The sequence below is a fragment of the Peromyscus eremicus genome, chromosome 15 (assembly GCF_949786415.1).
Source record: "Peromyscus eremicus chromosome 15, PerEre_H2_v1, whole genome shotgun sequence".
Classification (NCBI taxonomy): domain Eukaryota; kingdom Metazoa; phylum Chordata; class Mammalia; order Rodentia; family Cricetidae; genus Peromyscus; species Peromyscus eremicus.
The window spans coordinates 15,047,503-15,062,762 of record NC_081431.1 but is presented as its reverse complement, the minus strand read 5'-3'; the positions used below and the strand labels follow the sequence as shown (position 1 = coordinate 15,062,762).

The following is a 15,260-nucleotide window of genomic DNA, read 5'->3' as shown; positions in this document are numbered from 1 at the left end:
CAGGTTCAAGGATAGCCTCGCTCCACAGTGAATTCCAGGCCACCCAGGGAAACATAGTAAGAGCATGTCTCAAACAAAACAAACAGAATTAGAAGGTTTTTATTCTTTATTTTCCATTGTCCTACTTTTGGTTAGAATTTTATAAAAAAAATATGAAATTGTTCTTAACAGAGTAAAAGAATTATTAAAAACCTAAAGCTAAAACCAAATCCTGTATGTTTCATATAGAAATGTAATACTTTCAAGATGCATTGTTTTATCATATTGTTAAAAGAATGGACAGAAAACACAGGTGAGGTTTTTGTTATTGTTTTTTAATTTTTTTTAAAAACTGTAGTTGTATATGGCTGGAGAGATGGCTCAGTGATCAGGAGAACTGGCTGTTCTTCCAGAGGACCCCAGCTTAGCTCCTAGCACCTACATGAGAGCTCAGCAGTCGACTGTAATTTCAGCTCTGAAGGATCTGATGGCCGCCTTTGGCCTCTGCAGGTGCCAGGCCTTCTTGTGGTGCACAGAAATAAGGCAGGCAAAACATCATGCACATCAAATAATAGGATTTTTAAAAAATGTATGTGTGAGTGTGTTTGTGAGTGTGGATGTGTGCTCCAGAGTGTTTAATGGAGGTCAGAGGACAATTTTCAGGAGTCAGTTGTCTCCTTCCACTGTGGGTTCTAGGGATCGAACTCAGACTCAGGTCGTCAGGTAGCTCTCTACAAGTGCCTTTCCCTAAGTGTCTCTCTGGCCTGTTTCTTTTGTTTCTAGTAAAATAAGATTATTACAGTCACATTGTAACTTTTTCACATTAATATATACTTTATGTAGTTAATTATTTTTCTTTTATTTTATGTGCATTGGTATTTTGCTTACTTGTAGGTCTGTGTGAGGGTGTCAGATCCCCTGGAACTGCAGTTACAGACAATTGTGAGCTGCCATGTGGGTGCTGGGAATTGAACCCGGGTCCTCTGGAAGAGCAGCCAGTGCTCCATCTCTCCAGCCCCCCATATATTTACTACTACTAAAGGGTAGTGTTCATGATAGAAAATCCTTTGAACTAACCTTAAATTTTATCAGTATTAATTATTCATTACAGAGGGAAGTTTATCTAACACATGGAATGAAAAGTACAGTTCTTTACAGAAAACTCCTGTTTGGAAAGGCAGGAATGCGGGTCCTGCTGTAGAAATGGTAAGGAGAGCTTTCCTGTAAGCTAGAGGAATTCGCACTGAATTAATTGTATGGTTGTGGTGTATAAGTTCACATAGTACAAAAATATTTTTGCAAGTCCCCCCCCCCCCCCCCAATTATAGGTATTTTCATTTTAACCTGTCATTGAGCAGTATTTGATTTGATTTAGATAAATTATCTGTAACCAAATTATCTGGTCACCATTAAGCATTTGTAACACACACACATGCACACACACATGCACACACACATTTTATTTATTTATTTATTTTTATTATTATTATTATTATTATTATTATTATATTTTTTTTACAGACAGTCTCACTAAGAGGCCCTGACTGACCCAGTTTGGCCTCTGACTCACAGAGAACTGCCTGCCTCTGCCCCTGGCTCCTGAATGCTGGGATAGTGTTATATACTTTTGCTACTTAGGGGTTTTTAGTTCTAAAGATAGTTATTAGTTATCTCATATGTATCATGGATTTTTATTTACAGTTAGAAATTTGATGAACTTTTGACATCAGATCGAGTATGATACTAAAACCATTTAGGCATGTGCTTCTCAAGTGGTTTAATGCCCTTGTCTAACCCTCTGCAGCAGACATCATGTAATAGCAACTTAATATTAGCCAACATAATTTGAGTTGGAATTCCAGAACATATTTTCCTGGCTTCACCATGCAAGGTTGCCAGTGTGCTACAGAGATGTGGGTTCTAGTTTTAGGTTTATCATTATTGTAGAAATATATATTTAAGTACTTTGCTAATTTAAGATGTTTATTTTAGCTTTGTGCTACTCATTTATAGTCCTATACTGCTGATAATCTAGAGTTAGCTGTGTTTTCCAGATCTAATTTGCATTTGGAACAAAAACAAGAAGCACTCATTAAACTAAAATTTTATCATAGCCTTTCAGAAATTCAAAAAGAAGTCGACTCTTTTCTGATGAGGATGACAGACAAATAAATACAAAGTCACCTAAAAGAAACCAGAGAGTCGCAATGATTCCACAGGTATGTGTGTGTTGATGTTTGTTTCATGGGAAGGATGTGAATAATTGTGCAATGTGATAAAGTTCGTATTTATCTGTTACATTTTGAATAGCATTCTTTAAGTCAGTATTGCTGCTCAGCAATTATTTTTACTAACCTAGAAGAGTCAGTGTTTTATTGATTTACTTAAACTGGATGGAAAGCCAGTTGTGATTCTATAAAAATGAAGATAGTGGACAGTAAGTAAAATAGACTCGGTACCAAAATAAATGAGAGGGAAATGTCCAACTTTATTAAGAGAGATAGGTTGAAGACTTTCCAGAAGAGGAAACAATATATGAAATAGGATTTCCTTTTTGCATTTTTTATTTATTATTTTTGGGGAGGAGTGCTGTGGATCAAACCTAGGGTGTCTCATATGCTAGGCAAGTACTCTTCCATTGAGTTATTTTATTTTGTTTTATTTATCCTGTTTTATTTTTGACACTTAAAAATTTTGCTGATGAGATGCTCAGGGTAAAGACTCTTGCCATCAAGCCAGAGAACCTGAGTTCTGTCACTGGAACTCAACACGGTAGAAGAAGAGAACCGACCCCTGCAGGTTGTTCTCTGACCTCCATGTGCACAACAGCGCGCGCACACACTCTCAAAAAGTAAACAAATGTAATCTAAAAAATTTAAAGTCACGATGGACATGTAATAAAGGAATGAAACTTAGCTAAGAAAATGTGACCTTTAATAGTAATATGGTTTTTCTCAGACCAGCTTTATAACTTCTGATATAACTCCTGTTATTCTTTCATTATTTCCCCTAAAGTGTTATAAAACAAGATTTCAATACAATGCTTAGAACTCAGCATTTAGCCTAGGCTGGCCTCAGACTCAATCTTTCTTGCTTCAGACTCCCAAGTACTGGGATTACAGGAGTGTACCACCATGACCAACTTCTTTATGATGATTATATTTTATGCCCAAGTTTTCTTCCTTAGTCCTAACAGCCCTAGTGTATCATTGTCATTTATGTGATGTAGCTTATCTCTTTCCCTTTCTAGTCATTGCCCCTAAATCTTCGTCTTGTCTGTCTGGTTTTATTTGTTTGGGGGAGGGGTGCCTTTTATTTTTCTGATGCTGAGGACTGAACCCAGGGCTTTGTATTCCTAGGCAAGTGCTCTATCACCAAGCTTAGTTTGTCTGTGTGTTTACTTAAAGAACATAGTCCACAGCTGAAAAAGTATTAAGATCCAACATTTATTGAGTATTTACTATGTATCAGGTGCTGTCCTAAGCATTTCATGTGTATGACTTTGATGTAATTTTTAACAACCTTCATGAAATAGATACTATTATATTGCTCCCCATTTTGCAGATGAAGGAACAGATATGGAGAAGTTAAATTATCTTGCTCAAAATCACAGAGCTAGTAAGTAAGGCTGATACTTAAATGGTAGGCAGCCTTTCTCCAGTGTCTTGCTTTCTTTAAAAAAAAAAAATTGTTACTTTAAATTAGCAGATTTATTGAGACATTCATATACTATGCAATATATCTAATTAGTGTGTACATTTTAAAAGGCTGGGGGCATAGCTCAGTGGTGGGGCTCTTGCATAGTCTTCCCAAGGCCCTGGGTTGGATCCCCAGCATTATAACAACATAAAACAAAAGTATATACTTCAGTGGTTTATAATATTTTGTAGTTATATGTTCATTACCACAAATTTAGAACATTTTTATTGCTCCTGATTTGGGGATAAACCCTTAGAGGTATAATTGATACAACATAAATATTTACATATAAAATTTAGAACATGCAGCTGGGCAGTGGTGGCACACGCTTTTAATCCTAGCACTTGGGAGGCAGAGGCAGGCAGATCTCTGTGAGTTCAAGACAAGCCTGGTCTACAAAGCGAGTTCCAGGCCAGCTTGGACTGTTACACAGAGAAACCCTGTGGAGGGCGGGGAGGAGAAATTGGAACATGCTATCTAATCTGTAGGTAAGATTATTTGTAATAATTTATATTTCCACTAACAGTCTGAATATATTTTTCTCACACTCAAAGAGATTTGTTTTTTTAGATTTATTTTCTGTATATGAGCACTCTATCTGTATGGATGCCTTCATGGTAGAAGAGGGCATCAGATCCCACTATAGATGGTTGTGGGCCACCCTGTGGTTGTGGGAATTGCACTCAGGACCTCTGGGAACAGCCAGTGTTCTTGACTTCTGAGCCACCTCTCCAGCCCAAGATCCCCCACCCCCCAAAGAAACAGCAGTTTGTAGTTGGACTTTCTTTTGTGGGACCATCAGCTCCCCAATAATGACATGGAGACTTATTATTAATCATGAAAGCTTGGCCTTTAGCTTAGACTTATTCCCAACTAGCTCTTAAAACATAAATTAACCTGTTTCTATTAATCTACATTCTGCCACGTGGCTTTTTAACCTCTCTTCCATTCTGTATGTCTGACTTTCTCATGTCTCGCTGGCATCTTGTACACTCATATTCTTCTCCAGTTCTCCTCTCTCCCCTGGAAGTCCTGCCCATTCTCTCCTGCCTAGGTATTGGCCATTCAGCTCTTTATTAAACCAACCAGAAGGCGCCTTTCACACAGTGTGATCTAATGTCCCACAACAGCAGTTTTTATGATTATTCTTAGGCCAGTGAGATGGCTCAGCAGGTAAATAGTCAAGTTCAATCCTTGGATCCCACAATGGGAAGAGAAAACTGACTACTGAAAATGACCCTCGGGCTTCCGTGAACACGCTGAGGCACACATGCCCACGCTGACATACACATTGTACCATGTGCGCAATACAAATGAGTAAATAGCCTTGAAAATATTTTTACTTTTGCATTAAAAAATTAATTTTCTAAGGTTAGTATGCTTACATATGCCTGTAATCCCAATACTAGGGAGGCCACAGTAGGAAGATTACCACAGGTTCAAGGCCAGCCAGGGCTTTAGAGGTAGATTATTTTCTCCCTCTCTCTTTAAAAAAAAAAAAAAAAAAGTTAACTTTCTACAGTATTTTATTTTAAATTCTAGAACATAAGAGGATACTAATGAAAAAACTACTGAAATCCAAAGTCTCTGAGAACTGGTACTGTATTGATTTTGACAAATACATCTTGGATACCTAAGATGAACTCATCAGGGAAAGCTGGATGAAGAGCATTTGCATTCTTTACTATCTTTGCAACTAGTCTATGGATACATAATTTTTCTAAAATCAAGAGTTTATAGTAGTGTGGTGGCACATGTCTTTTTAATCTCAACACCTGGGGAGGAGAGGCAAATAGATCTCTGTGGGTTCAAGACCAGCATCACCTACATAGCAAGTTTTAGGTTAGCCATAGTTACATTGAGTCTCTCTCTCTCTCTCTCTCTCTCTCTCTCTCTCACACACACACACACACACACACACATACACACGCACACACATTCACCTTAACTCACTATTCTACTTTTCTCATCCAGTTAGGGAGACACTGATGACACTGATTTGTTTGGTCATCCTTTTAAAATAGACTTAAAACGTGACATGGGAGATAGCCGAGGGGTAAGGTACCTGCTGCCGAGTCTGACTCCTCGGGTTCAATCCTTAGGACTGATGTAGTGGGACCAGCCCTCGAGGGGACTTCTGAGTCCACACATGGGCCCTTCCCACACATGATAAGTGAGTAAGTATAGCTTTAAAAGTTAAGAAATTAACAAATTTCTGTATTGCATGCATGCTACCCAAGGACTTGGGAGGCACAGGCAGAAGGATTGCCTTAAGATCAGGGCCAGCTCTCTCTCTCTCTCTCTCTCTCTCTCTCTCTCTGTTCCCTCTCCTTTCCGCTCTTTCCCCCCCGTCGGTCCCCCTCTCTCCCTCTCCCCCCATGTCTCTCTCTGTCTCTCTCTGTCTGTCTGTCTGTCTGTCTGTCTCTCTCTCTCTCTCTGTCTTTCTCTGTCTCTCTGTCTCTCTCTCTGTCTCTCTCTCTGTCTGTCTCTCTCTCTCTCTCTCTCTCTCTCTCTCTCTCTCTCTCTCTCTCTGTCTTTTTCTGTCTCTCCCCCCCCCAATAAAGCTCTAAAAAGGTTAAAAAAAAAAAAAAAAAAAAAAAAAAGATCAGGGCCAGCCTGATCTCTATACACAAGTTCTAGGCCACCTAGGACCACATAGCAAGATCCTGTCTCAGAAACAATTCAAAATAGAACTTTAATGTGTTTATAGAAATAGATAATTTATTAGTGTGGGCTTTTTTCTTTTTACAAGTTTGTGTGTGTTGCTGGGCAGTGGTGGTGCACGCCTTTAATCTTAGCACTCGAGAGGCAGAGGCAGGTGAATCTCTGTTAGGCCAGTCTGGTCTACAGAGCGAGATTTAGGACAGGCTCCAAAAGCTACACAGAGAAACCCTGTGTTGAAAAACCAAAGAAAGAAAGAGAGAGAGAGAGAGAGAGAGAGAGAGGGAGGGAGGGAGGGAGGGAGGGAGGGAGGGAGGAAGGAAGGAAGGAAGGAAGGAAGGAAGGAAGGAAGGAAGGAAGGAAGGAAGGAAGGGTGTGTGTGCGTGTGCGCACTGGCTAATTAATTTGCTGTGTATAGTGGTGTGTGCCTTTATTCCTAGGACTCAGGTGGCAGATGCAGGCGGACCTCCTGAGTTCGAGGCCAGTCTTGTCTACATAGTGAGTTCCAGGACAGCCAGAGCTACTTAAATTCCCTTATGTTTATGTTTTTCTCTGTGTCTTGTGTGTGTGTATGTGTGTGTTGATCAGAGAACAGCTTGTATGCATGGGTTCCCTCCTTCTACCATGTGGGTCCTAGGAATTGAACTCAAGTTGTAAGGCTTGGCAACAGGTTCTTTTACCCAGTGAGCCATCTTGCTGGTTCTTTTCTTTTCAAATAAAGGATACTTAAAGACTCAAATTGGGGGACAAGATGAGGAGATGGCTCAGTGGGTAAAGCATGAGGACCTCAGTTCAGATCCTCAGCACCTACATAAAAGCCTAGGTATGGCGATGTGTACCTGACCAGCCAGTCTAGCCAGTCAGGGCTCCGAGTTCAGTGAGAGACCCTGCCTGAACAACAAAAGAAGAACCTGACATCCACCTCCGTGCACACAAGCATGGGTGCTGGCATGTACATACAAAGCCTGTGAGTTTTATCCTAAGTACTACATTAACTGTGGTTTAACTTTTAGTGGTTTTGTTTCCCTAGTCATTCATTTGTCCTCTCTATTCTGTTACGAGTTTGAGGGGGATGTGTGTGTGTGGGGGGGTGCTGGTCCTCCCACTGACCAACTCAGCTACCACCAAGGACCAGATCCAGGGTTTTGAGTTGGTCCACCCCAATATCTATCCCGCCTGTGAATTCTGGAGCACAGGAAGGGGGTGGTCCTGTAGAGCCACAAGATCTCCATAACTCTGGGCAATAGCAGGATATCTGAGAGTAGTCTTGGCAAGGGTCCAGTATTGCTGATGTGACAGAAGCCAGAGCCCTTGAACCAGACCAATGACTGGTTGCACTCATTGCCATGAACATTTGCATGGAAAGCTGTTTGGACAAAAGGTGTACCGTGTGGGTGACGCTCTGCAGCTTCCATTGCCACTAAGATGAATGAATATGTGATGGAGATGCGGGAACGATGAAGAGCAGAGCGGTGCATGCTCAGAACTGGAGACTTAACGGCTGTGATGGACATGAGAGAAGGCTGCGGTTGATGGAGCAACAGGTGTCACCCAGTAGGGTCGACAGGATGGTGTGCAGCAGCCTGGAGCTTGGCAGACTCAGCCGCTGAACAAGCCGCCCCGCCGCATAACTGCCTGGCTCTGAACAGTAACAGGATGTCTAAGATGAAAAATGGTCCATTTACTGGATTGGACCTCCTCAAAAGACCTCCATGGTCCATGCTTCTCCCAGGGGCCATGCTGGTCCATGACCTGTGTTTCAACAGAAGGCTTTGTTGACATCCCTGGGCTGTGCTCCACCAGAGACCAAGCAGAGGTCCTTGGCATGTGCTGATGCTGAAGACTGCATGGATATTCCTGATCCGTGCTGTTGCTAGAAACCATGTAGAAGCCCAGGATCCATGCTCCCACTGACTGTAAAGGGCAAGGAAGGAACTCTTGCAGTGGTATCGATGACTGCACATGCACAGTGGAGAAAGAAGAACATAGAAGGCTTCTGGAGACAACCCCTACCTCCAACCAACCCCCCGCCCCCCAAAAAATTAACAACCTAAAAAGGAAGCCATTAAAAAGAACTCTTAAAAATTGTGATAGGGAGCCAAGCAGTCGTGGCACAGACTTTTAATCCCTGCACTTGGGAAGCAAAGGCAGGTGGATCTCTGTGAGTTCAAGGCCAGCCTGGTCTACAGATTGAGATCCAGGACTGGCACCAAAACTACTGTCTCGGAAATAAATAGATAAATAAATATTACAGTAGAGATGCTGACGTGTAGCTCTGCACAATTGCTGCCTTCTGGCTGGGGTGCAGGAGGACTCGGCTTTCCTTGGGGGGCTAGCCACTGGGGTGACCATGCTCCACTGAGTATGTGACAACACAGAATGAACTAGGTTTTTCTTTCCTTCTTTTCCCTTTCTTCTTTTTCTTTGGGGGCAGGGCTCAAAAGGGATGGAGAACAGACATGGGAAGTGAGCTTGGGGTATATGATGGAAATTCTCAAATAATCAATCAAAATATTAATGTTAGGGAAAAAAAGAGTTGTAGTGGTTTGTGTCTTTTTGGTGGTGGTTGTTATTTCTGGAAGGCAGGGTATCACTATGTAACTGTGGCTGGCCTGGAACTCACTCTGTTGAGAAGTCTGGCCTTGACTCATGCACCCTCACCTGACTACTTTGTTTTGTTTTTAATGATTAGTGTTCTGACTTCTTACCATCAGTGGAGGCAATCACATGACTTCTCTTGCGTTGCTGTACCTAGTAATCATGGAGTTATATTAACAGTTTCCCGACCCTGGCCCTTTCTGGCTTTCCTAGTATGACTTCTGCTGTGTTGTGTTTGACTTTCTTTCTTTCTTTCTTTCTTTCTTTCTTTCTTTCTTTCTTTCTTTCTTTCTTTCTTTCTTTCTTTCTTTCTTTCTTGATGTTCTATTGGTGCTTGACTGCTGCCCCCCCCCCCCCCCCCCCCGGTTGTGTAGACTGTGTTGACATTGAACTTAGAGCAGTCCTCCTGTCTCTGCCTAGGTGCCAGAATTGCAGGCACACACTACCATGCCTAGTAGTGCTGCAGAATAAAGTTATCTTTGTCTATACTTTGACAGACTTAGTTATTTTTATACTGACTTCATATGGACCTACTGTGTGCTTGCGTGTGCATGCATGCTCTCTCTCTTGATATTCTCAGCAGTCTTTTGATGATTTTTTGTTTGTTTGTTTTTGCTTATTGGTAGGGATAGAACCCAGACAAGTGCTCTAACACTGAACTGTACCCCAAACACATAGAGTTCTTACTGGTCTTTTCTGACCCATTAAGTCTAGAAGTATTTCACTTGCGTCTGTTTTTCCTGCATAACTAAACTGAAATTATATTATAGTTCAAGTACAGTGGAGGCAAGTGTTTCACTTCCTTCTCAGAATGTAAAACTTGCGGCTTTAACTTCTTTTTTAAGTGTGTGTGTGTGTGTGTGTGTGTGTGTGTGTGTACACACAACTTGTGAGAATCAGTTCTTTCCTTCCACCACGTGCTGACCCATGAGCTCAGGTCACCAGGCTTAGCAGCAAGTGTCCTACCTGGTGAGCCATGTAGCCAGACTGAGGTTTTACTATCAGGAGGTTTGCTTGTTAACAGATTCCATGTTGAATATTATTGGATCTTTTTGAGTACTTGAATATGCTCTTTCTTTTTATAAATGCATTCAGTATTGCAAATGTTCATTTTTATTTAATGAAGCTATAATTCAATCTTTTTTTTTTCTTTAATGTAGAAATTTACAGCAACAATGTCAACACCAGATAAGAAAGCATCACAGAAGATTGGTTTTCGATTACGGAACCTACTCAAGCTTCCCAAAGCACATAAATGGTGCATATATGAGTGGTTCTATTCAAATATAGACAAGTACGTATCATTGCTTATATCATTAATGTTGTTTGAACTGAAAATTAACTTTCCAATTATAAGCTGTCACCTCTTCTACAAGTCTACTTTGCTCTTTTTTAAAAAAAAAAATGTATTTACTATGTATATGTATGCGTGCCTGCATGACTTTATGTGCTTCATATGTGTATAGGTGCCCACAGAAGTCAGAGGATGTAGGCCCCCCTAGAACTGGAGTAACAGGCAGTGGTGAGCTGCCCTGTGTGGGAACTGAACCTAGGCCCTCTGCAAGAGCAGTACACACCCTTAACTGCTGAGCAGCTCTCTAGCCAGCAGCACCCCACTACCCCTATTTTCTTCCTTTAAATCTTTCGTTGTTTTAGGGATAAGGACAAGGTCTTGGGTTGTTCAGGCTTGTCTTGAACTCTCGGGTTCAAATGTTTTTTGTTTTGTTTTTTTAAAGCTCTGGCTGGCCTGGTAGAGCAGGCTAGAGGTCTGCCCACCTCCCATCATCCTCTTCCTCAGTCTCCCAAGTAGTGACACAGGCGTATGCCACCATACCCAATGTAGAGTCCATTTCTCTGTTCCTTATTCCAGTTTAATTAATTTCTATTTTTATTACAGTTTTTCTCTCCCTTTCCTGCCCCTGTAAGAAGTTACACATTTTGTGAGTTTTAAATAAAAGCATAATTTCCATATTATAACTAGCAATTACTATAGAATGAAGATACCCTAAATCAAAGCACCATTACTTGCAGCAAATGATATTTGTTTTATAAATCTGGAGAAATAGACAAATCGTTTGTAGGAGAGTCATCTTTTCATTACAGCTAGTATTTAGATACTTTATACAGGAATTTTGAATAGCACCTGGAGATCGGCTGAAATCCAGTTACTACACAATAGGCTTATTGAAGAGCATCTCTGATTCTAATCTCTTTCCTCTGCCTGGTATTGGCGGTTGCTTGGTTGGCTATTGATCTGTACTTCCCTCTGTCCTTCAAAACCAGTTGGTTGCTCAGAAGCTTGTAAAGTTCATGGATATTCACATTTATGTGTTATTGTTAAAACTGGACCTTTCATTTCTCAAACTCATGAGTAGAACTTTTTGATAGTTTTAGAATTTCATGGTGTCTTGGTGTGATTATTTTGGGAGTCACCAAAACCACCTCAACCCCCTAGAGTGTTCCAGTGTTGTAAGACTTAGTTAATCCCAAGGAGGAGAGGACTCCTTGGTGATGGCTTTTCCTTTGGGGCAAAGATACTTTGTAGCTAATATTGTTTTCTTTATCGATGCAATGCCAGAGCCAGAGGATAGTCCCAGATGGAGATCTGAGCTATACATGGTCTCCTGGAGTCTCCCATCTAGACTGCTTTCCTGAGTGACTTAATATTTTAGATATTTTATCTACCAAGTACCCTTTTCAGCCCTTGGATTTCCACCTATACGATTTAGAAGTAGAAGTTTGGCACATTGTGACTAGTATGATGTAAAAAATCAGGATGTGAGCTGGGCGGTGGTGGCGCACGCCTTTAATCCCAGCACTCGGGAGGCAGAGCCAGGCGGATCTCTGAGTTCGAGGCCAGCCTGGGCTACCAAGTAAGTTCCAGGAAAGGCGCAAAGCTACACAGAGAAACCCTGTCTCGAAAAACCAAAAAAAAAAAAAAAAAAAAAAAAATCAGGATGTGTATTTTTGTTTTTTGAGGCAGGGTTTCATGTAATCCAGTTGATCTCAGACTTGCTTTGTCACTATGTAGCTACAAATAGTGATCTAGCTGAGGCTGGCCTTGCGCTTTTGATTCTCCTGCCTCTTCTGCCAAGTGCTGGAATTACAGATATGGACCACTATACCCAACTTTGAAAGATATATTTTAGATTTGATAAGAAAGTAGCACATTAAGTATTAACCAATGAAATAAAATTGTTCTGTTTTATAGGCCACTTTTTGAAGGAGATAATGACTTCTGTGTATGCCTAAAGGAATCTTTTCCTAATTTGAAAACAAGAAAATTAACAAGAGTAGAATGGGGAAAAATCAGGCGACTAATGGGAAAACCACGGAGGTAAAAATAACTTTTCTGTTTAAAATTAATAAATAGTCAATAGTATCATTACTACTTTGGCTTTTTTTTTTTTTTTTTTTTTTTTTTCTCTTTTTGAGACAGTTCTCACTATGTGTCCCTGGCTTGCCTGGAACTCACTATACAGACTAGACTAGCCTTTGAACATACAAAGATCCACCTGCCGTTGCTGCCCAAGTGCTGGGATTGAAAACATACTCAACCACATACAGTACCTTAACTTTTTAAAGCTTCAAATGACTAGTACCAAAACATAACTTTTCAGAATAATTGATTATATGTTAAATATATCATATTAATGAACTGTAATGTATGTAAGCTTTGTACGCTTAGAATAAAGTATATAATTTCATTTTTTCCGATCACAGATTTTTAGCATATTACTGTTATAAAGGTTTCTTTTTTTTTCTTTTGAAGATTTATTTATTGTGTATACAGTGTTCTGCTTGCATGTGTCCCTGCACACCAGAAGAGGGCACCAGATCTCATTACAGATGGTTGTGAGCCACCATGTGGTTGCTGGGAATTGAACTCAGGACCTCTGGAAGAGCAGCCAGTGCTCTTAACCATTGAGCCATCTCTCCAGCCTCAAAGATTTCTTATTTTAATGTGCATTTTTATTTTTTCTCTCTAGTCCCAATGTTACTGTATTAAATTACCTATTTCCTTTGTATCTGTTCCCTTTACCAATTTTATCTATCCATCCAGCCATCCATCTTTCCATCTATTCATCCATCCATCTATCTATCTGCAGAGTCTCATGTATCCCACCCTGGCCTCAGACTCAAACTGGTTTGTATAAGCAAAGGTGACCTTAGACTTCTCATCCTCCTGCCTCTGCATTCTAAGTGTTGGGATTAGAGATGTAAAATATTATGCCCAGTTTTGTTAATCCAAGAATTTGTACATGCTGGTCAGGCCCTGTACTAACTGAGCTGTGTTCCCAGTCTACCCCTAAAATAATGTTTACTAGTCCTGGAAAATATTTAAGGAAGCTATAAGGTCTTATGCATATTTTTCACATGTATTGACTTTGTGTGTACCCACACACACAAGGATGCTATGGTACACTTGTGAAGGTTGGGATAATATGTGGGAGTTGGTTTCAGTTATCTCCTTCTACCATGTAGGCCCTGGGGATGAAACTCAAGTGGTCAGACTTGATGGCAAACTCCTTTATTTGCTGAGCCATCTCATCACACCCCTTTAATATATTTTTTTATTCTTTGAGAATTTCATACATGTATATGATAACATGATGTCGTTGTACATAAAAGTTTGTGAGGTTTTTTTTTCCTTAAGGAAGTCAAATTATAGTACAAATTATTAATACAATAAACTTTCAGAAATACCCTAATTTCAAAACTCAATTGAGGGGCTGGAGAGATGGTTCAGTGTGAAGAGCCCTTACAGAAGACCCAGATTTGGTACTGAGCACTACATGGTGGCTTATAACGGTCTGTAACTCCAGTTCCAGAGGGCCTGATACCTTCTCTTCTGGATTCCTTAGACACACACTATAATAAATGTATGCATACATGTGTTTATACATATGTATACACACATACACACACACACACACACACACACACACACACACACACACACACATATTCTTAAGGAAAAAAATCAATTGGTATAAGCCAGGAAGATGGCTCAGCAGGTAAGGGACTTGCTGCCAATCCTGACAACCTGATTTCAGTCATGGGGACCCAGATGGTGAAATCTCGAAAATTATTAAGGACCAGCCTTAATAGTCTTCTTCCCAGGGACTCAGAAGAGAGGCTACGAACAGTGAGAATTATTTTTGGGAAAAGAATCTACACCATGTTCTTTTGTCCGTCTACTTTTATTCCTCTAGGATAAAATTCTGTCTGCATAGCTTCAGTTCTTCTCTCATGCCTAGCTCCTTTCTTGCCTGATTTCTTTCTACATTTATCTGCTGTCCTATTTAAGTTTTATCTTAATTCTCTCATCGTAGCTCTGCCCCATCTAGGTTCTCATCCATCTAGTTCTTTCCCATATCAGCTCCTCTCCCATCTCCTTTTTCACCTTGTTCTTTCCCATCTGGCTCTTCCTCCTCTTCTATCTCATTCTCTTCTAACTCCTCAATCTAGTTCTTTCCCATCTAGTTATTTCCTCTCAGTTCTTACCCATATAGTTCCTCCATTCTCTTTTCTCTTCTCTCTAGTCCTCCCAAGACTCTGAGGTTTACCGTTATATACCCATGCAATAGCAATGCTCTGGTTAAAGCAAGGTCACCAGGCTTGAATTCCCTCAGGGTCAAAAGGAGGGGCAATAAGATCCACACAAAAGAGCAGTAATTGCCAGCTATCATCTGCAACCCAAAAGGGAAGTGACTAATGGGCAATACAATCAACTGAGGGCTAAATTCAGTTAATATCTGAGCAAAGGGGATTTTATGTGCTCAACTATATTCTTAGAAGTGGTTAGGTAAAGTGTTAGGAGTTTATCAGTGACAAGTGAAAATAAAACTGCCTTCTTTTTTCCTTTGGCCCCTTATCTGTCCAAGCTATCTTGACTACTGCTTTCTGGCAGGGCCGGGGAGTGTACTCAGTGGCTGGGCAGCCTGAGTCAGCTTGATGGACCTGTAAGTAGAAACCCTTTAGTTCTGAGTTAATAGTTAAAGGTAGATCTAAAACTAGAGATAAGACTTTGGAAAGGGAGAAAGTTAAGCTTAATTAGCACATCCGCTAGGCCTTCTCAAACAGTCTGGACACTTAAGTCTGTTCTGATAAGATACTTTTGTCAGTCTGGGGATTGTCCTGTCTGGGATGGTCCTGGCCGGATGCTCCTAATGAGGATAATGACAGAAGGGCCTGAAATTAGGAATCCTGGCTGCATTACTGCAGGTTATCTAAATATTCCATTAGTAAAGGGGAAATTGTGCCCAATGAACGATGGAAAAGCTACAGTAGCGCACGAGGAGTTCATAGTAGGAGACAGC

The 15,260-nt window shown here is 40.6% G+C and overlaps 1 protein-coding gene across 3 annotated transcripts in view; it reads left to right on the top strand.

The window, feature by feature from the left end:
• The window catches only part of Lin9 (lin-9 DREAM MuvB core complex component), a 51,301-nt gene that overhangs the window by 8,971 nt on the left and 27,070 nt on the right, over positions 1 to 15,260 (top strand). For 2 of the 3 annotated variants that reach the window (XM_059280579.1, XM_059280580.1), the window contains 3 exons: positions 2,094 to 2,198; positions 10,098 to 10,231; positions 12,149 to 12,274. In XM_059280579.1, the coding sequence (XP_059136562.1) occupies positions 2,187 to 2,198; positions 10,098 to 10,231; positions 12,149 to 12,274 (272 nt within the window). In that variant the 5' untranslated portion in view covers positions 2,094 to 2,186. Of the gene's footprint in view, positions 1 to 1,090; positions 1,186 to 2,093; positions 2,199 to 10,097; positions 10,232 to 12,148; positions 12,275 to 15,260 lie in introns of all 3 variants that reach the window. The other variant, XM_059280578.1, reaches the window with a different exon arrangement.